Source organism: Dryobates pubescens, chromosome 6 (assembly GCF_014839835.1).
Source record: "Dryobates pubescens isolate bDryPub1 chromosome 6, bDryPub1.pri, whole genome shotgun sequence".
NCBI classification, from domain to species: Eukaryota; Metazoa; Chordata; class Aves; order Piciformes; family Picidae; genus Dryobates; species Dryobates pubescens.
The window spans coordinates 29040361-29067877 of NC_071617.1; the positions used below are offsets into that span (position 1 = coordinate 29040361).

General features: G+C 39.5%; 1 protein-coding gene across 1 annotated transcript in view; it reads right to left on the minus strand.

Annotated features, from left to right (window-relative positions):
• Positions 1–14150: 14150 nt before the first annotated feature.
• Positions 14151–27517, minus strand: part of WDR27 (WD repeat domain 27) — a 96953-nt gene continuing 83586 nt past the window's right edge. Inside the window, exon 24 of the mRNA XM_054162474.1 lies at positions 14151–14348. Coding sequence (XP_054018449.1) covers positions 14301–14348 — 48 coding nt within the window. The 3' untranslated portion in view covers positions 14151–14300. The remainder of the gene's footprint in view (positions 14349–27517) is intronic.

Consider the following 27517-nt stretch of genomic DNA (forward strand, 5'->3'; position numbering starts at 1 on the left):
TTTCATCAGCTGAGCATACCTCTGCTGAATTCATGTAGGGGAGCTATGACCATGACTTTTTTTTCACTGAGACTACTCCGAAGTGTACCACATGCCTGGAAAGAGCACCTCTGTCACAGTTTAGACTCAGCTAGCAGCTGAGCTCCGCACAGCTGCTCACACAACTGCCTTCCCCACCCCCCAGTGGTATGGGAAGGAAAACTGGGAGCAAAACGTAAACCCCTGTGGGATAAGGAAAGTTTAATAGAACAATACAAAGAATAAGGAAACAACAGCAATAACAATAATACTAATTAAGTAAAACAGAAAGCAATTGATATAAAATACAACTGCTCACCACCACCATGACAACCATCAAAAAAGCACTGCTCCTGCCTCAGCCACCCCTCCCCTTACATAGCTGGCATGATGTCAGTGTGGTATCTATTACCTCATTGCTGGTCCAGTTGGCTATCCTGGCTGTGACCCCTCCCAACTTCATGTCAAGAAAATTAACCCTACTCTAGCCAAACCCAGGACAACCTACAAGCATAGTCCTGCTGTATGTGAAAACAGAAATTATGTCTGGGCTTAGAGAAAAAACTGGTGTCTGTTAATAATGCTTGATCCCTCAGTAAGCCACACACACTTCTGAGCCATTCACTCAAATACATACCCACTGATGTGGGACTCGGTGGCTTGTGTCTTTCAGAAATCTCAGTGAAGTGAGGATGCTAGGCAATCCTGAAGGTACCTGGCACACACACATTTCTGAAAGTTCCCCCTGCCTATCAAAAGTCTCTTCTGTTGGAGAAAAGGACTTTAAAGCCACCAAAACTTTCTATGAGAGAAATTTCAAACAATTTCATGTAGAACCAAAGGCAAAGCATGCCAAGTTCAACACATACACTACCCACAAGTACCAGTCTCTAGTTAACACTTTGGTTGACTTGAGGCCATTGAATTCAACAGACCCAAGGATTTTAACTCTCTTTCTGTCTCTGCATTTGTATCAGTATAAAAATCCACATCATGTGAGTGTCTTGGTGCTGTAGAAGGCCCTTGCTTGAAAACTTTTAAGAACCTCAGATTCAGACTTACAACTAGTCGTTGTATAGGTAAGATTGGAAATAGAAAATTCATGCAGTAGGAAACTTAAAATGCTATCAAGAAGAATATAATTTCATATTTCAGGTTGCATTTGAAAATCATGTCAGTAGAGACCTACCACTTCTGTGTTCCTAACCAAGTAATATTGAATGTTTTATCTCTTAATTTTCAAAGGTCCCCCAGTGCTTGAAAGAGCCCAAGTGAAAGTAGTATAAGCCTGTAGGCTAGGAGGACTTGAAATACAGTTTTTTCCTTCCTGTTTGAAAACATGGCCAAGGCTACAAAGAAATCACTCCTGGATTTATGTGTTAGTTACTAACAAAACTGGCTTTTTATGTAAGGAGCGCACACATGCCACAAAGTCAATCAAACACAAATAATTAATATTCAAACCTAACTTACTTCTTATTTCTTGGATACAAACTTCTTATTTCTTGGATACAAACGAATTCCTCTCAGCTACCCAATGAGCTGAGAAATGACGCTGGAATTTCTTTATTGCACTTGCAGGAAATATGAGCTGCTCTCCTGTGTACTGCTAAATGCATCAGTACTCACACAATTCTACTCCTTAGGTGGCAGAAGTTGTCAAATTTTCCTAATATGAATACTTTTGAATTTAGTCCTTCAACTTAGCCAACAAAACCATTAAGTAGCATTTAGACCAGGGCAACTAAGTCAAGCTGATTCTGAAATGCTTTCATTCTTCCAAAAGGCTGCTTAGTCCTCTTAGCTTACCACTAAAAGCATCTTCCAGTCTCTCTCTGACTACTTCATCACAGTAATGCAATAGCCATGCCTACCTAGCTTGTCACAGAATCACAATATGCTTGAAGTTGGAAGGGACCTCTGAAGACCATCTAGTCCAATCTTCCAGCTCAAGCAGGGTGCCCTAAAGCAGATTGCTCAGGGTCTTGCCTGGCTTCTGACTCATTCCAAGGTAGAGCCCTGTGCATACCAGCTGCCCTCTCATCTGTGAAGTAGGACAAATTTCAGACCCTAATGCCTGAATTATGTTTTCCAGTCAGAGAAAGAGCCTTTGGTTCTGCACAAGAGACATTTCTGAGTTGGATCTGGGTGGATGTCCACAGGCCTAGGCCTCCTACTGTATTGCCTTGACACCACATCTGGGCATAATTGGACAACTTTGGACATCTAGCAGACATCTCACAGATATGTCATACATAACCTTATCACACCACAGGAAAAGAGACCTTGCGCTCACACAGATCATCAGGGCAGTGCATCAGTGCTATGGCTGACATTTCCCAACACACTGGCTCTCTGGTGCATGAAGTCTGCCAATAGCCTGAGCAAGCTCTGTAAATCCCCTGATGTCTGTGACCTCCTGGTAGAAACATGGGAACCCTTTATAAACAGATTTTAGAGTAACGTAAGTGACAGGTCTTGATGGCAAGGAATTGGTAAAACCTGCAATTGGACTCAAGAAAAGCCTCCCCTGCTTCTGCTTTGTTCAGAACACAAAGTCAATACCATTTAAATCTGTGCTTCTGCTATTAAATTTAGGTCACTCAAACACAAAGTGATCTACCAGGTCTGGCGGTTGTCCATGTGGTTCTTCTGAGCAAATGTACTTCGTGTAGTCTGAATGTGCCTGGAGATCCCATGTGGCTGATGTGCATTAGGACTCAATCTGAATTGACTGCTTTCACTGGGATTTTGCCAGGTAGTCTAGTCATAACCTCAACTTCTGATTGAAATCTTTATTAACATGAAAAATGGTTTGACAATGATTTACGGAATAAAAATGTGAAAAGCCCAATCTTTTGTTCTCTTGCAAAATACAACATAGAAGTGAGAATGGGCTGATGAGCACAGGCTATTCCCAGCCTGAAAATTCAGGATTTCAAGCCTAATGGAAAGTAAGGCAATTAGTTTCTGAAAATAGCATATGGACCAGCAGGATCAGTGAAAGGGCAGAGTTGCAGGACTTTTTTTCCAGGCTGGATTTGTAGACATGTACTGTCGGAGCAAATGGGCAGTCTAGTTCCTAGCCTTTTGAAATGTTTATAAATATATGCTTATAAATATCTAAAGGCCAAGTGACAGGATGATGGGTCCAGACTCTTCTCTGTGGTGTCCACTGACAGGACAAGAGGCAATGGGTGAAAACTAGAACACAGGAGGTTCCAATTAAACACAAGGGGAAAATTCTTCATTTTGAGGATGGCAGAGCACTGGAACAGGATGCTCAGAGTGGTTATGGAGTGTCAATTTCTGGAGGTATTCAAAACCTAACTGGATATGTTCCTGAGCAATTTACTTTAGGTAATCTTGCTCCAGCAGAGGGGTGGGACTAGATGATCTTCACAAGTCTCTTCCAACCCCTACCATTCTATGTGATTCTGTGTGAAATCCTGTACCTTTCTGGAGAACAAGTAACTAGATCTGGTGGAAGTTCTTCCATGGAGACAATTTTCCATGTGAAAAGGCAGATAGTGTGGCAACTTCAGAAAGAAATTTGTCTCATATCTGGCAGGGAACTCTTTGTTTGTCAGTTGAGACCACCTAAGTTTCATACTCCTGGTTTCTTCATACACATCCTGGTGTGCTAGATGTTTCAGATCTTCATCTATTTACTTTTGCTCAGGGTCTCCAAGATGCCAAGTATCAGGAGGCCTTGGTTTTTCCGTATTTATAGGCTATTTCAAGCTGAGCAAGCTGCTCTCCAGTTCCCCATATTTTTTTCCCTTATCACATAGGTCAGCCCAGTAGTCAAGCTGAGGACTCCATGGTGATCTCCCTGCTTATCCAGCAATCTGGATTCTCAGACTCCTAGGCTCTGCTGTTCCCTACACTGCTTGGGAACAAGTGTTGCTGTTCACTGGCTCCTAGAGTTCATTTGGGACTTTGGGGATTCCCTTTCCAAGCATCTGACTTGTTAACTAAACATCTTCCTAGGATCCTTTCTATCTTGAAAAGCAAGACAATGTGGAGGCAGGCAGTCTGCCTACAAACCAGGCAAAACCAGCAAGGAGAGCAGAAGATTTCGATTTTTGTCTCATGAAGAATTATTCCATGTTGGGAAATAAATCTTAAAGTCTGCTCTTTGACATTTTGTCTTCATCAAAACAAAGCCCTTTTTACAATACAGCAACATTTCCCAGGAAAAGGGTCTCATTTTGCCAGCACCAGATGGGGTTGTTTGTTCACTTCATTTCAGTTGGGAGACAGATACACATTCCCTGTCTCTGTGAAGTGTGCACACAAAGGAAGAGGGAGGGAAGCAAAGTTAAATGTGACTCTAACTTTGAATTTCTGCAGAGCTGTATTTTTAAGGAAAAAATGCCAGGGATGATTTCTGGATACTCAGGCATTTCATTTGCTCCTTTTTTTCCCAAATAAAGGCTTGAAGAGTCCTTTTTGCAGTGAATGGCAAAGTGAAAAAGCAAAGGAGGGCAAGCATCCAAATAAAAGGTTAAGAGATCAAGGAAACCTCAGAATGCCTTTTTCTGACACTACATTTGAATCTATGTCAGGAAGTTTCCCTAACTGTTAGTGAAGGGGTTAGGACTGGACAGGAAGTGGCTGCAGCAACTGATTTCCTTTTATTTATCTTTTTTATAGGAATGTCTCTTTTCTGTCACACAGAAGACTAGTTTTATGGGGAAGATTCTTCAGTGGGTTACCTGATGCTAGGGACTGGTGAGCCTGGAGTCAGTATCTTTACCAAAAGTTCTTTCTGATTTCACTGTGGATTTGGGTATCATATATGTCCTCGGTGATACCAGTTAGACCAAAACAAATACCTAAAATTAGCCACTTAATGTGGTGTTCCACGAGACTTGTGAAAAATGTGGTGGTCCTGATCCAGCTGGTTCCACCACAGTGAGCTAAGATACAATCTGGCAGACCAGTTGTGAGCAGGGACCATGGCTGCAAGGTAGGCCAAGTGGCCCAGTGTTGCAGAACCGGTGGCTATGTATTGAGATGTACGTGAACATTACAGTTCCACTTTCCCACAGCCTGCCTTATTAAGGCCACTGTTTTATCTCTATTTTAACAGGTACTCTTCTTCCCAGTTGCCTTTCCCATCTGCTTCAAGGATGCAGCACTTTGTTATCTTTAACTCCCATCCTTTTTCACATGGTTCGGGGGTACGACATCTCTTACCACACTCCAGGGCCTCACAGAAGGCCATCTGAACATATATATATATATATATATATATAAGTTTCTAGTAAACCTTAGTAAAGGTTAGGACTTGAAGCTCTAGAATCTTTCACATAACTTGGCAAGGTGATGAAAAGGAATTTGGATGAAAAGCACCACAAGAGGACACCTCACCCTTCTTAATGATTCCCCTCTGTTGGAAAGCTGTTTCCCTTCCTAATGACATTTTTATAGGTGTCTTCTTAACATTCTATTGACTACATAGAATAAACATTAAAATGCACAGGGATGTTGCTGGATGTTCCAGTTGTCATTCATTAACTTTAATATGTTTTTCCAGTCTGTCTGCCCAAGGAGTATGTAGGATAATGATGGTGTGTTTATACTATGATATACATAAAGGGTGTGCAACAATTTCATTGCTCTTAGTGAATGTCCACACTTTGAGGAAAAACGCCTTAACCCTCCAGTCTCCTCCACCCAACTATATTTGTTTTCTCATCACCCTTATAGACTGATGAATCAGTGTATTCATGAATCACATTAATCAATGTATTCATGTATAATCACTAGTCCAATTGTTCTCATCACTCAGATCATTTTAGAAGGTACTTAACTGTCACATATTAAAGAAGATTATGTGCAAAAGCATAAAATATTTTTAAAGAAGAATAATAATAACACATTGCCATGTCTCTTGAATTAAGCCTGGCATGTTTTTATAACTATCTTATTGCACAAGTCTGTTTTCTCAAACAATTTCAATTTAGTTTACAAAAACTAAATCAAAAAACTGCAGTGGATGAAAACGTCTTTGGATTAGTGAACAAAAGGAAATCACACTTCTCTCTTAGGACAGAAGAGAGCAACTGGCATTTACTGGATCTCACAGCTCCACATCATGCTTCCATTGAATATATTCTGTTATGACTTCATGGGTGGGATCAAAGAGGAACATGACAGACCACTGATCAGAGTGGTTTCAACTAGAGGACAGAAAAAAGCTCCTTCTAACTGTATTTTTCATAGCCCAGGATTACACATGGTGGAAGGCATTTCATTCATTTTTTCAGGTTCTATTTCCTTTCCTCAAGATGTCTTTTATCTGCAGTTGAGGAGAGTGTGTTTCATATTCACTAGGCCAAACTCAGCCCTGGTGTAACCCTAGCCAAGTGTGTAGGGTTGGGCCAGGAACATTTTCAGCCTCTGGTCTCCTTTCTGGGATCATTACCACCTGAAATCAGCATCATCCCCCAAGGAGCAGTTTTGGGGTCAGCTGGTCAGTGTGCACAGACATGAGGCAATACTTTCTCCCCAGGGATTGGTAGCTGCTTGTGAGTCCTGTCTACAAATTGGTAAAATGAGATACCTCTGGGCATTGTGGGAGACTAAACTATATACAGACGTTTCTTACTTCCAAAATGAAAGCTTAAATAGCAGGTTTAGGGGCAGGTGCTGTCTTGGGAAAACAAAAAGCGCTTAATTCCAGGCATCTTGGCAGATATCTATGCAGAAGGATGGAAGCAGAATCACAGCTGCTTTACTATGTGCTGTTACTTTTCACAGCCCACGTTCCACATCGGCCCTAGGATGCATTTGCCATTATAGACTCTACAAACAAATAGGATGGACTTGACCAGTGAACCCTGAATCTGGGTCTGTATCTATGCTATAGCTGCTTTTTAATTATTTATCATCTTACTGTGGCTTAAAATAATGGAATGCACCCTAAGGATTTGGCAGCATGCAATCTTACTCCCTGTAGGAGCTAAGTGCAGCCTGACTGTCCTCATCACAGCCCCCAGGCAGAAAGATGCTGGGTGATGCTTGTAGATGACTAGAAGTCTTCTTTCATGTAGAAACTAGGGGGGGGGAAGGGTTAACAGGACTTTAATAATGCTCAGAACTTTGAAATCCTGTCTTGTTTTAAAATTAAAACAAGATGCAGCAAAATCAGGTTAACTTTTATCCTTTCTTTTATTGCAATTATTTGCCACATGAAAAGCCTGAAAGAAGGCAGAAAATGGTTACTTCATATAATCTGCATTTTTCCTCTGGCCAAAATGTATAATTCTTTTCTTCTGTAAGTTCAACTGCTCAGAGAAATATTATGCAATAATATCCAAGCGCCTTGTACTTGACACAGCTAATGAGAGAAACAGCAGCTGGAAGCTTCCAGTAGGTCTGCTAGAATAGCCAGCCCTGCACTGTAACCTTTACATGAAAGCTGCATAAAAAATCAGAAAATGCTATCTTGAAGAATTAGAGTAGCAACTATTTTTTTCCCTGCCCCTTTACAAAAGATGTGAATTCCTCAAGCCTGAATCAACACAGCCAGACTGCAGCATTTGATTCTACCTTAATACCTTTAGCGGGAAGAAAAGTCAGAGAGTTAACTCATCTTAATTCTATCAGTGCAAATAGGAATGGCTCCTTGAAAATGAGCAAAGATTATGTGTAAAACAAATATGAGGTATTGTGATTAACAACTCTGGTCAAAGGGCCAAATGCCTTTCTCAGGGTAAGAATCTCCTTGAACCTAACAAAAGAGTCAGGCCACCAAATCGTTACAGAGCCCATGCCTGTGCATATAGGGTATGTGCATGATTAATTATTATTATTTTTCATATAACAGGGAATTAATGCATCTGCACAAAATCCTGATGAGTTAAGGAACAAGAAATCTGCACTGTGGCATAGTAATGATGACACTCTTGTTGACCTCGATAAAATCAGCAATACTGAAGTGCCTTGCCTTCACGGATTAATAGAATCTCCCCCTGCCCCCATCTAGAGTGACTGAAATAAGAACACCCTCCTTGCAGTGCAATAGGTAACAGAGGAGGCAAGTCAGCAGGCCATTGACTTCTTCCACCATCCAGAATCATTGCTTTCCCAGTTTGCAGACAGTAATAAATTAGGAGGGGCTGGAGATGTTTGAAAGCACAGGATCAGTGTAACGTTGGCCAGTTGGAAAATTGAACTGAAATTATGCTGAAAATCTAGGGGGTGAACGTGAGTCAGTAATGCCACCTAGCTGTAGACAAACTCAGCATCACAGTGGAATATCACTTTACAAGTGCCCTATTTAAAATGCACCAAGCCATGCCTGCAGCCTACATACACAGCACTGTCATAGCCCATAGAGCATTTCCAGAAAGGAGAATGAGGGACTAGAGAAAGTATAAAAATTAACTGTGGTCTAGAAAACATGGCCTATGAAGCCATATTGAAAAATCTGCCTTTACTTAAAATAGAAGTGTGAGGGGAGATATGATAACAATTGCCAAGTGTGTAGAAGATTGCTACAAAGAGGAGGCAATGAATTATCTGCTGTGCCTAATGGATTAAGACAGAGAGTAACGGGTTTAAATTGAACCAAAGGGATATCCCACCTTAAGAGGCTGTGGAATCAGTCACCAGAAGTTTTGGGGAACAGTTTAGACAAACATCTGACCAGAATAGTTTAGAAGTAAATGTTTTGGGCTAGGAGGATGTCAGTTCTCAAGGGTTCATCTTTCTTCTGAGGCTGGATTTCTACTATTCGGGCAGTAAAATAAAAAGTAATACCTTGTGTTCTTAAGCAAGATTACTCTTTTAAACCTGCAAGAATTTCAAGAAAGGTACTATTCTGGTTTTCCATCTCTGTTGGCTTCTAAATAGAACTGCTGCTCATGCATTGAAGCAAGCCAACCTACACTATATTAATAAGAATATCATATCACATCACAAATTTTATTTATCAAACATAGCCCAGATTTTCTTCAAATTGCTTTATACAATTTTTGTTGCTATTTTTCTCCTGAAATAAATTACCTTGTGGTAAGAAAGACATAACTCACAGCACTGTTTTGAAACAATGATTGGTTATTATTACATGACAGAATAATGGAAGGCAGAAAATATTAAGTGCCACTGACTTCTTCCAGATATTCCAGGAGCATTTTACTGTGTATGTAAATGCAATCATCATGTATAATAGAAAGCAATATAGTTTTGAAGAATACATCCAAAGCACACTTCTTTCATGGTGAATTAAAGATATGGAAAAGTCCAAGGGAAAGCTAAATTCATTCATGGAGTTGATCTTCCCCTCCTCCTGACAGTGCAACCCAAAGTTTACCATCTCTCCTTTCATTCCACATTGAATGGGTAGTACCTGCTATTTTGCAAACCACTTAATCCCAAACAGCTTTTAACAGAACAGTGCTGGCTGCTCCCCCTATGCTGACTTTTAAAACACCAGACCAAGCTACTATGCAAATCCATTTTAAGAACTCTGAAACATTTGGTAGAAGATTTGGCAAGAGATGGTGGATGTAGGGAAGGCTGTGGATGTAGTCTATCTGGACTTCAGCAAGGCCTTTGACACCATCCCCCACAGCAAACTCCTGGCCAAGCTGTCAGCCTGTGGCTTGGACAGCAGCACTCTGTGCTGGGTTAGGAACTGGCTGGAGGGCTGAGCCCAGAGAGTGGTGGTGAATGGTGTCACATCCAGCTGGCAGCCAGTCACTAGTGGTGTCCCCCAGGGATCAGTTCTGGGACCCATCCTCTTTAATATCTTCATTGATGACCTAGATGAGTCCACCATTATTAAGTTTGCAAATGACACCAAGTTGGGAGCAGCTGTTAATCTGTTAGAGGGTGGAAGGGCTCTGCAGAGGGACCTTGACAGGCTGGATAGATGGGCAGAATCCAACATGATGTCATTTAACAAGTCCAAGTGCCAGGTGCTGTACTTTGGCCACCACAACCCCATGCAGCGCTACAGGCTGGGGTTGGAGTGGCTGGAGAGCCTCCAGGCAGAAAGGGACCTGCACATACTGGTTGACAGCTGGCTGAACATGAGTCAGCAGTGTACCCAGGTGGCCAAGAAGGCAAATGGCATCCTGGCCTGCATCAGAAATAGTGTGGCCAGCAGGAGCAGGGAAGTCATTATGCCCCTGTACTCAGCACTAGTTATGCCACACTTTGAGTACTGTGTCCAGTTCTGGACCTCTCAATTTAAGAAGGACATTGAGACTCTTCAACATGTCCACAGAAAGGCAACAAGGCTGGTGAGAGGCCTCAAGCTCACGCCCTATGAGGAGAGGCTGAGGGAGCTGAGGTTGCTTAGCCTGGAGAAGAGGAGGCTCAGAGGAGACCTTATTGCTGTCTACAACTACCTGAAGGGAGGTTGTAGCCAGTTGGGGGTTGGCCTCTTCTCCCAGGCAACCAGCACTAGAACAAGAGGACACAGTCTCAAGCTGTGCCAGAAGAAGTTTAGGCTTGAGGTGAGAAGTTCTTCACAGAAAGAGTGATTGACCATTGGAATGCCCAGGGAGGTGGTAGAGTCACCATCCCTGGAGGTGTTCAAGAGGGGGTTGGACATGGCACTTGAAGTCATGGTTTGGTTAGTCATGAGGTGTTGGGTGATAGGTTGGACTTGAATATCTCTGAGGTCTTTTCCAACCTTGTTGATGCTATGATTCTATGATTCTAAGATCTTCAGCTGAGAAAGTACCCCACAAAGTAGCACACAGAAAGTCACAAAAACACCACTCCTCTCCCCAACATATAGGATATGGAAGGACAGGCGCTGCTTAATGACACAGTAAATATTTAATGAAACTAGATTATTCCACAGCCAACAGCTTTCCTCATACATGGTCACATATTACTTGAAAGCCAGACTTTGTTTTTCCTAAGATATTTGGGAGATACACTATAGTCACTTTTTCCCAAAGCAGTCTGAAAGCATGCTTGAAATTCCTCACAATGATCTGTTAAATGTTTGCACTTACTGTGCTGATTTTTTCATAGCTGAGATACACTATCTGCATTAGCTAACCAGGAACGCTCCCTGTCTGCATCTTTGACTGTCCAATTTTAATTTGCCTTGCCTTTATGCCAGCAACTGAACATATAAACTGTTAGGCTTCCCTGTGTAAAACCAAAGGCATAGTGCTTCTGTGGATAGATCAATAGGTTGCAGAGCAATCTTTTATGACTGTAACTTTAGTAACTAAGTGTAATGTCCTGTCTTCTTCTATCAAACAGATCTCAGAAGGAAAACAGTGAATATGAACATTTAAAATAGAGTATTTTAAGATGGTATCATCCATAACTGTTTTTTTGCCTCTTATTTACCATTAGAAAACCTGCTTTTAAGGACTTAATTTTGCCAGGCTTGAAGCATGTCAGCTAAAGTTTTCCATTCTCAAAGCCACAAGCATTCAAGCATTTCTGAGGAGCCTGGGGGAAAAAAAAAACAAACCACCACACATTAAAAAAACCCCACTTCTTTATTTCTTTTGAACCTTAAAAAAAATTGTAGTGAATTTGAAAGGTTCTAGTGCCTGTGTGATGGGGCAAATTCACTCTCACCTCCTGAGGGAAAAGAAGGTGTTAAAAAATTCTTGGGCTACCAAAGAGCTGCACATCTGCACGTCCTGAGAATGAAAGTCTCTGCTCAGCTGATGATGATGCTGCTGTTGACATGGATCAAATACCCCAAAGGGCTTTCTGCCCAGCAAAAGTCCTTGGTGAAAGTAGACAGAAAGCACCAGACAGCTATCACACTTCAAGAAAAGAGATAATCATAGAATTATAGAATTGTTCCGTTGGAAAAGACCTCTAAGATCATCAAGTCCAACCATTGACCTAACACCACTATGGCCATTAAACAATGTCCCAAAGTGTTATGTTCACACGTTTCTTGAACACCTCCAGGGACGGTGACCCTCTCCCCACCTCCCTGGGCAGCCTATTGCAATGGCTGACCACTCTTTCAGTAAATAAATTTTTACTAATCTCCAATCTAAACCTCCCCTGGTGCAATTTCAGGCCATTTCCTCTTGTCCTATCACCTGATGCTAGGGAGAAGAGATTGACCCCCCCCACCTCACTACAACCTCCTTTCAGGTAGTTGTAGAGAGCAACGTGGTCTCCCTTCAGCATCCTCTCCTCCAGACTAAACAATCACAGTTCTCTCAGTTGTTTTTCACAAGACTTGTTCTCTAGACTCTTCACCAGCTTTGTTGCCCTTCTCTGGACACACTCCAGCACCTCAATGTGTTTCTTGTAGTAAGGGGCCAAAACCTGAACACAGTATTCAAGGTGTGGGCTCACCAGTGCTGAGTATGGAGGCAAGATCACATCCCTACTCTTGCTGGCAATACTACCTCTGACACAGGCCAGGATGCTCTTGGCCTTCTAGGCCACCTGAGCACACTGCTGGTTCATGTTCAGCCAGCTGTCAGACAATGTCTCCAGCTCCTTTTCTGCAAGGCAACTTTCCAGCTACTGGAAGATTTGGAGGAAGGGCTCCTCCTGCAGAGATCAAACTAGCCAAGATTGAAAGAATGCGTTGGGATACACACTGGTTGTCTGGGGACTGGTAATGAATAGTCCTAGAAGGTAGGAGCTCTAGCAAATGGACGTGTTTCCCTTTTAATTCAGTCCCCTGGGGACTGTTACTACATCCATGCTTGCAGCAAGCATTGAGTTTTCCTGTGTCCTCTTCCTTGAGCATCTTATTCTTCTGTTTTAAAAACATGGTGCTTTAAAAAGGAATATTAATTAAAAATTACAGTTCACATATGTTTCAAACTCTCAGAAGAGACAATCAGTACTAAGTTGCAACCCAGGGCTCAGGAACACTTTCTTTGCAAATACTATCTGCCACACTATTTTCTGTATTTGTGGAGTCCAGAGAACACAGGTGAGAAAGTTACCTAAACTAAGTTTGAAACCCTCCATCCGTAGGATCCTAGGGATATCCTTTATCTCTTAGGTGCAGATAAAAATTTCAGTCTTGCTGATAATCCATGAGTGCAGTGTACCAGTGTGCAGCATAGAAAGTGATCTCTTGGTTAATATGATTTTGAACAAAAAATAATATTCGGGGGAGTTATTGCACATTTTTTGTATCGTACCAGGCCAGTTTTGATATGATCTAGCTGCACTGCACTCCTGTTGTGTATATGATTTTGCTTATCAAAAACCAGCTAACGCCTTTCTGAAACAATATTTGCCATGGCAACTAAACAATGTATAGAAATACTTTTATTTGCATAAACTAAATATTGAATGTATCACTGAAAGAGACCTGGCCCATAATGATTGATGTGAAAGTCCTCTTTTTTTCTTTCTTCTTTTTTTTAAACAATAATCTGATCAGTAATGTTTACTGATTCTGTTCTGGAAAATTTAACTGAAATGGCAGCACAATTTTCCAGGGAAAAGAAAAAAAAATATACCTCTCCTTCCAGCAGTCATATATATGCTCTCCACTCTTAACTAGGGTTTTAAAACAACAGCTGTCTAACAAATCTTTTCTAAGATCAGAACAAGCAGACTAGGAAGAATACAAGAAGTTAACTTTTTTCCCCCCATAACTTTATTTTTGTATCACCTCAATATGTTTTTAAATAACAATTATTAAAAGACAGGAATATTTCCTTACATTTAAATCTGTTTTAATAGCATCAGATGGTAGCACAAAGGTAGGATTTTAAAGAGAAGGTCTTTCTCACATATTTCCTAAGAAATTTACAAAATGTAGAAAAAAGGGTAAAGCAGTAAAATTCTTCCTTTAAACTATAACTCTGCTGATTGCAGTAACCACAAAGGCATTTCAGACAGACAGACAATTCCCTCTTTTGGAATAATTCAATTAATTCAATTAATTAGTAACAGACAGATCTAGCTTTAAAAATAGAACAGTTATTTTAACTGCATTTTCAATCTAGAGTAAAGTGGTCTCAGGCTAGCAAAGCACTACAGAATACACTACAGATAAGGGCCCATGAAGTCCTCTGAAAGCAGCTTCTGTGGTGATTAAATAGACTAAAGTCAGATGGAGTAGCTTCTTTATTTTCTTGACCCTTTGCCCTTATTTTTGCAATAAAGGTGAGATTATACAATAGAAAAACTCTGAGAACAGTTTGAAGAACTTGCAGAAAACTCTCAGAAGAAACCTGCAATTTAAAATGGAATATTTTGCCGCTTGCCTATTGCCAGTTACCAGTCTTCTTTCTCTCCAGAAGTCATTTTTCTCAAAGCACCATGGCCAAAGCTCTGCCGGCTGGCAAATATCAGGGTATAAACAATTGGAGTTTGCCATCCAAGGTGGCCGTGGTGAGCTGCAGTTCGAAAGAAAAGAACATATGGCTTTAATAAAGATGTTTCCAGAGAGTGAAGTTTGCTTTAGGGCAATGAACTGAATGAAGATCACAAAAAAAAGGGATATTTAAATTACTTCATGTTAAGAGGTTCAGGATTCATTTGGAAAAAAAAAAAAGGCAGCAATTTAACCCACAGACTCTTCTCAACCAAGCTAATCTGAAAATTCCATTTTACTTAGATTTTTCTTTTCCAACTATTTGCAAATTTTTGTCAACATCTGCTAACACGTCGTCTGTAAAAATGAAGCATATGTTAAAACCACAAAGAAAGTCAAACAGACTTCACTGTGTATGACTCAAGAAGGGAGTGTGGAAGAAATTTAAAAAAAAAAAAAAAAAACCCAACAAAAAAAAGACCTGGCATGGAAGAAGATGGAAAGTACTATGAATTTGACCAGGCATACCAACAAATGCAGTTTTCCGATTTTTATTGGTGTTCAACGTGGTGTAAGAATTTTCTTTGTAAAAAGTATTTCCAAAAGAAGTCCACAAACCCTTATGAAGATGCAAGTCGCAGAAATGTGCATAGAGTTTAACTGCATTAGCTTTCTTGCACTGGTTTTGGCTGAGAGTTCGTTTTCTTCATAGTAACTTGCGTTGGGCTATGTTTTGGATTTGTGCTGGAAATGGTGTTAACACAGCGATGCTTCACTTACTGCTGAAAGCAGTGCTTAGACTGAGTCAAGGCCTTTTCCATTTCCCACACCACCCCCCCCCCAGCAAGGAGGTGCGCAACAAGATGGGAGGATACAGAGCTGGGACAGCTATCCCCAACTGATCAAAGGGATATTTCATGCCATATGACATCACGCTCATCAGTAAAACTCAGGAGAAGGCTGCTGCTCAAGGACTGGCTTGGCATTGGTGGTGAGCAGCTGTTTTTGTTTGCATTACTTGTCTTTCTTGGGGTTTATTTCTCTCTGTTATTTTCCTCTTTATTATTATTACAATATTTTAATTCCATTATTAAGCTGTTCTTACCTCAACCCACAAGTTTTCCCACTTTTACCCTTTCAATTGTCTTCTTCCTATCCCACTGCGTAGAGGCAGAGAATGAGCAGTTGTGTGGTGCTTAGACAACTGCTGGGGTTAACCACAACAGTCTTACAAAATCTTAATTATAAAATTAGAGCAAATACCATTTTCTGCAATCACATCTACAAACAAGCAGATGAAAACATGCTGCAGCTCAGAAACTAGTGATCTACAAATGGCATCTTTTATTCACCCTTTCCATATTAGAATTTACAGTTACTTCTACTAGTGACAAGAATCTCAAGAGCTGAAGTGTCTCTTGCTTTTTCAACCTGCTTTCCTTGAGAGTAGATAAAAGAGGATGCTATTTGATTGCATCATTCTCTCAGTATCTCTCTACAGACACAAAAAAAAATACCCTGTATACAGAGCCAGTAATTGCTTTTCTGTTTGGTTGTTGGGTTTTCTTTGTTGGTTTTGGTTTTGGTTTGGTTTTTAGTCCAACTAACATTTAAAAAGCATAATCAGAATAAAGCAATTATTAGAGGGTTAAAATGACATTTATAAACCAAAAATTGCCTATTATAGACAAGTGTCAACAAAAATGGAGTTTCTGATAGGATGACTCACTAGCATCCTGAGTTCTTCCCAGGAGTACAAGATTGATGGTGGGGATTTCTTTTTCCTCCTCAGACTGAGGTTTTGTTGGGTTACTTTTATACAGGTTAATGTAGACCAGCTCTACTCTGATCTCATGGACTGAGAGTCTGTTACTACACTGAGTGCATTGCTGGAGTTCATCTTTTGTTTTCACTTCAGAGACAAATCCAGTTCACACCCTCCACGAGTATACAGCAATGAGAAGTAAAGTTAAATAAGTAGGGATGACTAGATGATTAATTTCAAAAGCTCATTTCTGATCCAGCCTAAACTGCTAATGCGTGCTCACAGGGAGTCCAGTTTAGCCTTCAGATTTTAAAACAAATTTCTGTGCCTGATTGTTAAAAAAGCATTTTCACTTGTAGAAGAGGAGTTCTTGTTTTGGAAGTAGCAGAAGATAAATGTAGAACCAGTGTGAGCTTTGCTCACTACAGATGTTCTCTTTCTCCAAACTTTTTATTTTTTAGTGAAATTATTATAATGGCTTGGGCTATATGACATCATACCTGGTTTTCTGTCAAAAACTATAAAACTTTTCATTCTTGATTTCACATCAGTCAGAAAGCTGAAGCACAAAAGAATAGTTCACAGAATCAACCAAGAGACCTCCAAGATCATCAAGCCTAACCAATCACCTAAGCCTAACTAATCAACTAGACCAGTTAGTTTCAAACCTCCACACTTCTTAGCAATAAAAAGTGAACTTAGCAGTAAAAAGTGAACTTAGGAAAAGGCTCAGTAAGTACAACTGGGTTGTGTTTTTTTCCTACAATCTTTTATTAAATTTGATTCCACCATAAATTTCTGTTCCCACAGACACTCCACCCTGACAGTCTAACACCTTGGGGGACTGCTCACATATTCCCCTGTTAGTAAAATCATGTCATACATTAACAATGTATGTTTATGTGGGAGCTTACGCATGAGCTCATATCCACATAACAACATAAAGTTGATTTTTACTTTCTTTAAGCTTCAGAAGCTGATTACATGCTGAGGATACTGCATGAGGAACACAATGGAGGGTAATAGAATAGAATAGAATAAACCAGGTTGGAAGAGACCTTCAAGATCATCGTGTCCAACCTATCATCCAACACTACCCAATCAACTAAACCATGCAACCAAGCATCCTGTCAAGCCTCGCCCTGAACACCCCCAGCGACGGCAACCCCACCACCTCCCCAGGCAGCCCATTCCAGTGGGCAATCACTCTCTCTGTGTAAAACTTCCTCCTAACCTCCAGCCTAAACCTCCCCTGACGCAGCCTGAGACTGTGTGCTCTTGTTCTGGTACTGGTTGCCTGGGAGAAGAGACCAACCTCCGCCTCACTACAACCCCCCTTCAGGTAGTTGTAGAGAGCAATAAGGTCACCCCTGAGTCTCCTCTTCTCCAGGCTAAGCAGCCCCAGCTCCCTCAGCCTCACATAGGGCTTGTGCTCCAAGCCCCTCACCAACCTTGTTGCCCTTTTCTGGACACACTCCAGCAAGTCAACATCCTTCCTAAACTGAGGGGCCCAGAACTGGACACAGTACTCAAGGTGTGGCCTAACAAGTGCAGTGTACAGGGGCAGAATGACCTCCCTGCTCCTGCTGGCCACACTGTTCCTGATGCAGGCCAGGATGCCATTGGCCCTCTTGGCTGCCTGGGCACACTGCAGGCTCATGTTCAGCCTACCATCAACCAGTACCCCCAGGTCCCTTTCCACCTGACTGCTCTCCAGCCACTCTGACCCCAGCCTGTAGCTCTGCATGGGGTATGAGGTAATGAGGTAATGAGGTAGAGTACATTATTGACCTCAGTCCTTACTACATGAGAAAGAAGGATACCAAGGTTACAGACTTCTAATTACATTAAAATTCAATTAAATTCAAAAGAAAGAAAGTATATAATTACTGGTATGAAAGCATCTAATAAATAATTTTTTTATGTATAAAAAACCTTTGCTGTTGTAACAATATAGCAAATTTTTGAAAATCTGCAAAATACACTTAGAATTCATGTGGCTGCACAAATAATCAGGAATGGCTTCCAGATCATTTTCTTTAATTATTGGTTTGAAACAACTTAAATGCAATCTCAGACATTCTTCAAAAGACTGCCTTAATCTCTGAGGCTGCTAATGTTTGCATGACATCATTGTCATTACAATCCCGTCTCTTCACTCAGTAATGAGAAAAACTGAGGGAAACATGAAAAATAATTTTTACTAGCATCCTCCTCAGGTGTATAATTTAAAATTCCACTTCAAAATCTGGACATTAGCTCACAGCAACATACACTAAAACCCCAAAATTCTTTCACACAAACATAGCCCCACAATTGCAGTTAGGCAGTCCTCTTCGAAGCAATTGTTTTAAACCCCTAATTACCCTTCATACATCAGAGGAATGGATTTTTCTTCCCCAAAACAGTGATTAAAATTTAAAAAAAAAATTAAAAAATCCAGATGTCTATTCCTCTGGCCTACATAAAACAAAAAAAAGAAAAAAAAAAAGGAAAAGAATAGAAAAAGGAAAGGAGAAAATCTAACTTTGCATCTTCCATAAACACAAAAATTTTTAATCTGAGATTGAAATGTAACTTTACACAGGAAATGCAGAATTGTACCTTTCTGACTGAAATCATGGAAATGTAATTTCATTGACAAAATCATTGCTCTAGCATTTTATTATCACTCTCCCAAAGAAAGAAACAGAAGGCCCAGGGAGATTCCGCTGTATCAAAAACTTCTGGAAGCAACTACTGAATATAATTCTTAGGATGAACCTTGAAAAAAAGAAGCAGCCAGATGTGTTTTCCATGTCTGCTGAAGTACAGTTGTTGGCAGCCAAATAGCATAAAACATAATGAGGCTTGACCACATGAAAAAGGTATCTTCCCACTATTCAGTGACACATTGCAACAGTTTGTACATGAAAGAGTCCAGGGAGATTGTTAATAGCAACATGAATGGCATTTATAGTCTCCATAAATGGCATTCTCAGAGTTGTGGGCTATTATCACTTGTAATCTAACACTAAAAAGCATGGCTGAGCCCTAAATTTGAGTGCTTCCCTGCTTTTAAATGGACGAGTTGGCTTGTCAAAGAATGGAAGATATCTTATACAGTGCAGGCAGGCAAGGCAGGCTAGGGCAGGATCAGCCTCATGGCATGGATTCTCCATTCATGATCACTACAGTAAGTTTAACCATCTTGAGGGAACATTCATTGCTTTTTTGCCTTTCCACAGATGATTATTCTAAAGTTTTCCAAATAGACTTATATTTTGAGATGGTAATTGTTGACATTAATAATAACAATAAGCATTCTGAGCTGCAAAGTCTTTTAATGACATAACAGAGTGTCACGTATGAAATGAAAAGTGTGGACACATAAATATAGGTGATTCTTGTTAAGTGGAGTTTCTCAAAGAGTGCGTATGCCATTTATCTGAAGTCAGCAAAGGGTTTTCTGACAGAGTGCAAAGTATCATTTAGCTGGAAAACTCCAGGCTGTTAGATGAAAGTTCAAACTAATGATTCACAAGTAATTTGAAAATTGTGCACACCAGGGTATGCTGATTCATCCTGCTCACAGGCATTTTCTACATGTCTGTTATCCTGTAAAAGCACAGGTCATGATGTCTCTCTAGCAATCACTGGTACGCCAAGGGGACAAGATAGATGACTAGCCTGTGCACTGAATTCCTAGTGGGAGTTCATCTGCCATGTAGCAGGCACATCTCATGTATTCCTTGGGTGAAACAGCTGTCCCAGCTAATGCATCTTTTGGGACAGCTTATAGATCTTCCCCTGAAGAGAAACAAAAAGCTGTTCCATTCCCCACAACCTGCCCATCACCAGCTCATGAGTGTCTTCAAGCCTGAGCTAAATTAGACAGATTAGGAAACACATCTGAATTCCTATTTAAATACCACTGTGTGTAGTCAGGCTGCTCTGGTTATCATCAGGAAAACCAAACCTTCACAACCAAGTGCAAAACCCAGCCTTCTAGTGTTTTTGTTAACCAACTTGAAAACAGGGATAAAACACTCTTACCACCTAAGGCTGCTGTGAATGAAAAAAATAATATGTATATAATATTATATATATCATTATATATATAAAATAATATAATTAAGATACAATTGTTGGGGTTTGGTTTGAGCAAGAGGGGACATGGGTCCCAGGAACACCTGTGCAAGCCAGGCCTTGAAGGACTTTCTGTTATTAATATAGCAATGGAGTAGGAGTTGTAGAAAAGTTCTGATGCTTGGTATGCTGAAGTCAAGCTGCCCCTGAGAAGGAAGGCAAACAAGATAAGGAGTAGGCAAAGAACTGGGAAAAAGAGCAATTAGGAAATTCCACAGAGTAGTGGAAACAATGATGTAACCTTTTAGAAAGTAACCAATAGCATGTGTTAAATTAGAATAGAATTAACTATGTATAAGACTATAAGTAATGAAGGGTGGAACAATAAAGTTGGATGATTATTATCACTCATATAGAGTGCTGTCGTCCCTGTCTCCGTTCTCGTCATACAACAATCAAGAAAGGAGGAGAATTTACATGTGCTATATAGGTCAAGGTGTTATTTAAAGTATTGTTTTCTTGAACTTATTTAAATACATTCCTAGTTATATATTACAGGGGGGTGGGGGTGGGGGTGTGTGTGGAATCTTTAGTCCTGTGTATCTAAAAAAAAAACATTTTTAAGATTATTACAGTCTGGTGAAGATTTACCTTTAAACCTTTTACATCCATACTGTAAGCCTTAGTGACACAAATATGTCTCTTCAATAGTCCCCTGTTCCCATGCAAAATATGAGATGGTGTATTTTTTTTCCCCTTTGTAACCAACTAAGAGTAGGTCATCATATCTAGAACACTCTTCACTTTTTCACCCACAAGAGAAAGCAGGAATAGAAGGAAGGCATAAAATTATTTTGATTTTCACTTTTGATTTTATCTTTGTTAAATTAGGAAGTTTAATCTTTCCGGTAGCTGAAGTAAACCTACCACAGGTGCAGTTTCCAAATTCCTCACCATTGTAATCTAACTGTGAAAGACTAAGCTCTGCAATGTGGTATTCATCCTTTCATAGTATGAAGATTATTTATAAACAAATAATTTAATACTGTTTGCTGCCATTTGAGAAATAAGAGCTACATTTTAAGTTACTACAAAGGATACACTTTGCCGTTTGTCCGTTCCTCATTAACCTTATGCCTTTTGGAGAACATATATAGTGTAAATATATCACTCTGGAAAATTGCAGTGAATGTGTCTGAAGTCATGCCCTTTGAAAAATGATTATGCATGTGGGGAAGAGGGAAGTGAGGCATGATAAGAAACAAATATGCTCAGAAACAGAATTCTCAGAACAGAAGATTGCTACTCAGTTGACGCATTCCTCAGATGTGACTTCAGTGCACTCAGAGCTGGAAATCCCAGTACTCAGCACATGAACTGAGTGACTTGCCAGACTATTAGGAACAAACAACTTTCACTAGCCAGATACTAGACCAACAATAATTAAGAATAATCTGAACCATCTTCCATAAAGTACAGAAACTTCAAATACAAACATTTAAAGACATATCACTAAGATGCATATATAAAATCTGTTTTACATGAGAAAAATCACATACTTTATGTCATGTATATTTAATTTCTACAAGAAAATTTTGCTGGTTTCCTAGTTCCATGATTTCCAGATCTCGTTGTGCCTGTGCAGACTTTGCTGGTCAAACTCATTGAACCCTCTTGACTCAACCTGGCCATGAAATTTCTTTCCCTGGTTTTCCTTGAGGATGATTTTCCTGCAAACCCTCGCCTTGCACAGAAGTGAATTCTGGCCATGGCCTGTGGTGGGGTTAGGAGTTGAATTCTGCTTTTTTCGTTCCTCTCCCATAATAGTAGCACACCCAAAGTGATCCTGTGTGTTAACAGGTGAAACCCAGAACAAATGTCTGCAGGGGGAAATGCTGAGGGCTTGTTTCCAACTAGGAAAATTCATCATTTAATAGAAGCTAAAATCTTACCATAGATAATCACTCTGAAGTAAAAAACTTTTATAAATCAGTTTTGTTCACTATGCACATTATTAATTCCTTTTGATTTTCTACAGTTTTCTGTTCTTTTCAAACTGTGATATTACAGACTCAATGAATTATACTTTTCTACTTAAATACAATTTCTCTTGATAGTGAATTTCTTATTCTACAGTAATGAGAGTAATACAATATCATTTATGTGGACGTTGTGTAGAATAACTTTGCGTAAAAAGCAGAATAACATTTTTTTTAAACCCTGTTCTAATTTTTGTTGTCTACCATTTCATTGGCAAGTGTGTAGATTGCAGCAGATGCTTTGACTGTAATCTTATGAAAGAAAACCACAAAAGACCCTAAATATGTGCAATAGTAAACTATAGCCAGTAAGTAATACAGTGAACACACAATATCAACAATATTTCAATTTTTAGTGTACTGAATATGTGCCAATTTCTGTCAACTTTTCAAAATTACAAACACTCTGCAGGAAAAAAATGCCACGTCTAATTGCTCTCCCCACAGTTACTTATTCCAAGTGGGGGTTGTATGTATATTTGAGGTGCAGTACACTGAATGAGCTTGTTACTTGACCTGCTCCATGTAAAATTCTTATTTGGCTGTACAAATTGTGCACTTAAAAAGATGCATTGTAAAAATGCTATTAATCTGTTCTCTCTTCTGTTTTTATTTTGTGAGCTAAGAAATTCCAGAAAACTAACTCTGGTTAGTCTTCTTGCTGTAATATGGTTTTGCTGTTTGACCACACTAAAGGCACTGCAAGCACAGCTTCTAGCCCAAGATGTTACCAGGCGAGGACGTTTATTATGTTACACAGCAAAGTTATATACTCTTTGAGAAAGCAATTAGAATGTGCACACCAAATTTAAACCCCAAATTTAAAATATAAGTAAGCTTATAAGAAGTCTTTAATTTATATTAGAATAGAAACCAAACCAAAGAAATTCCAAGCATGGCATTTAGAGCACATCTGTACTGTGAAATGGATCATGGTGCTGTTATCCTTGAGACAACAAAGAATCAGGGTCTTATGTCCATATGGATTAGTACAGCACTATGGAGTCTTACTTGTCTGTGTGTAGCCATGTTAGTTTGGTATTACCTTCCAGTGAGTTAGTAAGGCAGACAAAAGTTATTCACCCATCTGCAATACTGGAACAAAACAGGTGAACTCTCACAGGATACAAAGTGGCTACCCAGTACTCTGAGTCTGCTGTGAATAAAGCAAGGCTGGACACTTCATGCACGCCTACATAAATATGTCCTTACTGCAGTAACTTTAAAGTGGAGTTGTCTACACAGACACGTGTAGTCTGTGTACACATATGGAGTAGAGCACTTTAGACTAGGGATATCTTTAATTTTTGCACTCCCCTGTTCCCTGTCCTGTCCTCTGAACATGAGGTAAAAGCTGTAGAATGTCCCACTTTTTTTGGTTACGAACTAGACCTCTCCACTTGAAAGGGATTTCAAATCAAAGGGAAGGAATGCAGCTGTGAATGTGCACAACATTTTCCTAAGAATCCCCCCAAATTTTCAAGCAAAGAGTCTTTTCTTTCAGGTTATTATCCCTGCATACTCATGCCCTTTGGCTTGAGCTGACATCTTGCTGCCGGTAATTCTCTTCAGGACCTCCACAGAAGATACACATAAAGCCAGCATAGGAACTTAGTGAAAGCTTTAAGAATAATAATATCAGTGAAACAAAACAATATACAGAAGTTTTTTAAAAAATGAATAATTTGTGTGTTTACCCAAGGAAGAAATCAGCTACCAAACCCATCATTTTTCTTATAAGACAAAGATACTAGGCTACAGACATAAAGGTTCACAGCAAGTTGGTATCCCTGTCTGTGATACGGTCTCTAGAGGAAGAAAATATCAACTCCTTAAAGAAGCTAAGGATGTCAGCATCTGAAAAAAAATTAAATACTCTTCCATAAAAGTACTGAGCAGAGACTGATGCTAAGTGCATCTTCACACAGTTCACAGAATGCTAAAGGGGGAAGAAATGAGTCTTCCTGGGTTGAAAGGGATCTGATAATAGAATAGAATAGAATAGAATAGAATAGAATAGAATAGAATAGAATAGAATAGAATAGACCAGACCAGGTTGGAAGAGACCTTCAAGATCATCACATCCAACCCATCAACCAATCCAACCCACCTAAAAACTAAACCGTGGCACCAAGCATCCCATCAAGTCTCCTATATTCAATATTAGAATACTACTCCACTACACATTTGCAGGTTCCTTCCCATTCTTAATTATGCATCAAGTAAATTTCCTTTAACCCTCAGAGACATACAACATTCCTGTAGTCTGGAACAGATTTATAAAGTTTGTGTGGAAGCTTAATTCCAAGCCACAAGACAAGTCTGTCACCAAAGTTAAAGTCTGCACTGGTAAGTACAGTAGGTTCTGAAGTCAAAAATTAGAGCTACCATGCATATGAAGGAATTTTTTTGAAAACATGCTGCCTTGCCTTCCTTTCTAGTATTTACAGTACTAAAGGAAACCAGGTTTAAAAAGCAGAAACAAAAAGGGCATGTATAGAGATAAATAAAAAGGAGATTCCACAGGGATCCTTAGACTGGTTCTGGAGAAAAAAAAAAGTGGCATCTTCCTACATGTGGCCCTGTTGGTAGAAGAGATAGCAATAGAGGGAAACAGAAAAGGGCAGTCATAGGGCCAAGTCCTGGCTGGCAGCAGACAGAGGCTCCTGGCACTAATTCAGTAGTACAGACTGAGGGCACTGCAGACACTGGCTGTGTCACAGGAAGCTCTGTAGTTTTTATTTCATTTATACTCCCCTGAACATTTCACGTGTAACATACCAAAGCACCAAGTTTATATTCAAGTTAACCTGTGCTTCCTGAGCTCATTCTGTAGTGAGCAGAAGAGAATGTCCTTTACAAAGCCTGGATCCACAAAAGTCTTTCAACTCTAGAACAAAATTCTCTACTGAAAACACCCATTTTTTTTCTCAGTAACTAAATAAGAATCCAAAGCTGACCATTCAGGATCTCCTGTTGAGACAAATAGCAGAGAGTATGTCAGAATTTTTCCTGATACGTCTATCTAATTCAGCTGTATGTGCTCTTCCTTTAAAAATACCTCAAAAGGGAGGTGCAGGTGAATCTCAATCAGTTCATCTAGGAGATTACAGACATCAACAGTAAAAAAACATATAAAACTAACACTAAATTGTCAACACAGGCAACACAAAGCAAAAACCAGTAACAGAAGATGAACATGCAGAATATAACTAAAGCACTATGGTGGGAGAACATTACCTCCACTGGATAGTTATGTAAAGAGGTGTTATATTCTCCAAGAGTTTCAAACATTAAACAATGGAAGATTAGGAATATGTCCTGTGGTATTGCAGAAGCTGTAAGTGTCTGGGTCTTGTCTGTTATCAAGGTCTGCAGGTTGGGTTTTAATTTTATCCTGACACATCTTAGTCCATCTAATTAGCAGATACCTAGGTATGCATGAAAAACATCAGTCCCACTGCACCTGTGTGGAATACTTCTATAGACCATAATTAGAAGAACATTTCATCATTCTTTCAAGCTATTAACATTTTCTTTAATAAGCTCTGAAAAGAACTACTGCACATGCACCTTTTCATAAAGAACTCTCCTATTTTGTATAGTTTGGTTCCCCGTTGTCATAGATTGAATTTAAATTTGCTGCTATTGAAAACCTCCCTGCCCCATGCCAGCTTCAAAATGAAAGTGCTGGCTAGAGCAAAGTATTGTGAGGCCTGAAGCTCAGCTTGTGGTGTGAGAGGCTTCCTATTCCAATTGCTGCTTTTGGGTTCCAGGTTCTGGGTGTTGGCTCTTTTCTGCAGGGATGGCAGCGGTACAGGTGGAAGTTGAGTAGCACACTGGTTTTGGTTTTCTGTTTTATGCTGCATTTTCCCCCCTTTTCCTGCATTTCACTGCACTTTTTCAGCAAGTAGGCTATGCTAAGGTAATTGTGCATTTAAGTTGTCTCATCTATATTAAACTCCTATCTCACTCTCTTTATCTCAACCCACAATTTTTGTGTGTTACTTTTCCCTCACTTCTGTGTTGGGGGGGAAACAGGCAGGCTAACCTGTTTACCTTGAGTTAACCTGTTACACCCTTTTATTATTATTTCCATCATGACTGTAGCTCTAGTAGTACTCTAGTAGGCTTTGCTACTATTTACTGTAATTTTATAATAGCCTTTGGACACAATATTGGTTCAAATGAAATGGATGACTGTTTCCACTAATGTCAATCAGAGCAAGGTCTATAGTTTTGGATCTTTGACCACAAAAAACACGAGATCACCTTACTTATAGCTTGAAACCACTGTGAAATTACATACAAATACAATGATTAACACTTAATGATCTGTATTTAGAAAGAGATCCTGTCTCCAAGTATCAAGATTTTTCACCATACAAACTGTATAATGCCCTGTTTTAGGCCAATCAAACCCCAAACTCTTGGCCTGAAAAGCAGACTCCACTGCCAAATAAAATGGCATGCTGGATCTGTTATAAATATTTTAAGAAAATTTGTTAAACTCAGAGTTTTCAATCCTGTGAGTATATTTTGTATTCTAAGGGAATTGATTTCCCTACACAATTAAGCTATTTTATAGTTTTTCCTCTGAATTTTAACATGTATTAGAAAATGGCTAAGGTGTAAATTAATAATAAGATAGTTCTTCTCAAATTAGAATACTTACTAAAACAATTTCATTCACAGAGCTTTGGTATTTAAAGTTATACTTTTTTCAAGACTGGCAAATTTGATCTACTTGCAAAAGCAGGTTTGACACTAATACAGCTGTTACCCTGTCCTTACATACAGTGATCCATAATCCTTTGCCTCTTACATGTAAATAATAATATGAGAATTCGCTGTTCCATAAAACAAACCTTCTCCCATGTGTCTATCAAAGTAAAATTCAGTTTGTGTTCGATAATTCCTATTCTTGGTGAAATGTATTTCATTTATAATGCCACTGTCTTGCAGCACAAGGCATATATCTTTTTATTCACCTTATATTCCTCTTTCGTGTTTTAAGAACTTTCACCTTATAAAAATCAGTTCTACACTTTCCTGCACTTTAAAGTTTTGCACTAAAATCGTGTGAATACACAGTTGTTCCTTGTGTCTCTCATTCCTTCCAGATTCTGTTCTACTTCTGCTTTTGGTTGGGGTTTTTGTTTTGTTTTGATGGGGTTTTTTTGTTACATTTGGTGAGTGTTAATTGTATATAATTATTTTATACAATGTTTTAGTAGCAATGTTGTAAATTGCTAACACTTCTTTTGAAGAATAATTTTAAGTCAAGTCACTATCAAATATATTCTAAAGAACAAACCTGTGATCTATACACATTTCTCTCTGTAGATCTGCCTAAGAGTTCACCTTTTGGTCACAGAG